The sequence below is a fragment of the Anneissia japonica genome, unplaced genomic scaffold, assembly GCF_011630105.1.
Source record: "Anneissia japonica isolate Jap-2015-1 unplaced genomic scaffold, ASM1163010v1 scaffold827_len218306_cov157, whole genome shotgun sequence".
Taxonomy (NCBI): Eukaryota; Metazoa; Echinodermata; class Crinoidea; order Comatulida; family Comatulidae; genus Anneissia; species Anneissia japonica.
Window position 1 is genome coordinate 85,146 of NW_022706853.1, and position 2,057 is coordinate 87,202.

Consider the following 2,057-nt stretch of genomic DNA (forward strand, 5'->3'; position numbering starts at 1 on the left):
AATACAATCACGTTGCGTAAAGCACCTACTTACATAATCTTATTAAAACTAAGAAAAGCTATTGTATAATAATGTTTCGCAATACATAGTCCGATCGAAACCGAAACGGTTAGCATTATAATAAAGTTCATCTAGGTTAAGAATATTATCAAGGTTCTTGAAAACGTTTTCGCTTCTCTGGAGTCTAGATACCTCACTGAAAATTTGCCTAGCCAAAAAGAAAGTCAATAGTTAGAAAATTACGTCATGCCACTTCATTTCTTATCCTTGTCTTTTATTTTTCGTATTATATCCCCCTACCTCATCACCTCCCCTTTCCTACCACCAAGGTTAATTTCCCTAGATACGCGACTACCTGTTTTACCGTTGCTACCCTTTACATATCACCACCCGGCTCCTTGGCACCGGGCCTTTTGCCAACAAAGCCCGTTACTACCCTGGCTTTTGTGGTCAGTACACATACCGGGACACTAAATCCCCTCTTTCCAATACCTGTAGGCATGCGTAGATTTATGACGGGACCAATGGTTTAAAAGTCTCTTTCAAAAACGATGTGCTGTAACTTGCAATTCATGGATGCCAGCCCTGCAGATGAAACACAACGAGAGCAGCGATGAATTTGAAATAGTCCCTTAGAAAAATGTCACAGAATGTACAACAGAGGGAAACAATGTGTTCACATTGTGATGACTACATTACTAGGGCACCATTGTATGAACAGTGTGGACATAGACTGTGGACAATGTGGACACAATGTGAATAAAGTGTGGATATTATTATTCCACACTGTGTTCACACCTTGTCCACACTAGGTCCACACAGTCGACACAAATGTTACTATGTGTTCACTCTGTATATACACAGTGCAAACGTCAATAATTCGCCCTAGTCAATATCCGACACTGTGTGAACATCCTCTGCTGTACACTCTGACGTTTTCAAAACCATAGATTAGGCGTTCGGGATATGTATTTAAATTTAATTTCAGCATGTACTAGTTTAGTACGTGATATTTTTAAATTAGTACTTTTTAATGAATAATTAGGGTAACAATTAGTAATAATAATAATAATTAATTGATAATTTGAATAGCGAATGACAATCATTTTTAAATATAAATTAAAGGTTATACATTTTTATACGTTCAACTTGTGCAATTCAATATCCAACTTTTGATGTTAATATTGACGGCAATTTATTTGAGGAATTATGAGTGTCCCGTTTTTTTGGAATGTGTGTCATACCAAGTATGTGTTTATTGTCAAGACACACTTTATTCAAATAAAATTTTGAAAGGATCTTTCACATTCCCATTTCCCCATACAATAAACGTTTCAAGTACCATGATATTAACAAGTTAGGTCCTTTATTCCCCCATCTTAAGATAAATCCCAAATTATTATCAATTATTTGAGGGGTTTTTTCATTCAAAATAAATCATAAATTACCCGGTTTACTTTCTTGACAATCTCATCCGGTACCAATAATAAATAGAAATATTATTATTTATTATTATTATTATTATTATTATTATTATTATTATTATTATTATTATTATTATTATTATTATTATTATTGTTATTATTATTATTATTATTACAAATTAATATTATTATTATTATTATTATTATTATTATTATTATTATTATTAATATTACAAATACAAACACAAAATTCTTTATTTGTCAATATTCATATACATAAAATTAGCAAACAAAAACAATTGAAACAAAAGGAACCTCTTGAGGCCCTAAGGGGCTTGTTAGAAATTTCGAGGGCCCTAAGCGAAACGTACACAATAAATCCAAATTAAGATTAATTCAAAATAATAGGAATTAACAATTAAGATGCCTTTTCTTTCAGCTTGAGAGCAATTAAGTAAAATTACAAAGCTTGTCGTGGTATTTGCCAACTTTTGTAATCAGTTACGCTGATGAAGTCTTGAGGACAAGACGAAATGTTCGTTTCCTGAATAAATTATATTGTATTCTACTGTCTAACTCAACGTTTCCGCATCATTATTTTCTGTCTTATTTTCTGTTTTATTATCTGAACAC

The 2,057-nt window shown here is 32.1% G+C and overlaps 1 protein-coding gene across 2 annotated transcripts in view; it reads right to left on the reverse strand.

Annotated features, from left to right (window-relative positions):
* The window catches only part of LOC117106218 (monocarboxylate transporter 13-like), a 14,673-nt gene that overhangs the window by 5,244 nt on the left and 7,372 nt on the right, over nucleotides 1-2,057 (reverse strand). The window contains exon 2 of one of the 2 annotated variants that reach the window (XM_033247567.1): nucleotides 493-585. The exons of the other annotated variant lie outside the window; for it this stretch is intronic. Within the exon in view, the coding sequence (XP_033103458.1) occupies nucleotides 493-502 (10 nt within the window). The 5' untranslated portion in view covers nucleotides 503-585. The remainder of the gene's footprint in view (nucleotides 1-492; nucleotides 586-2,057) is intronic. 2 annotated transcript variants of the gene reach the window in all.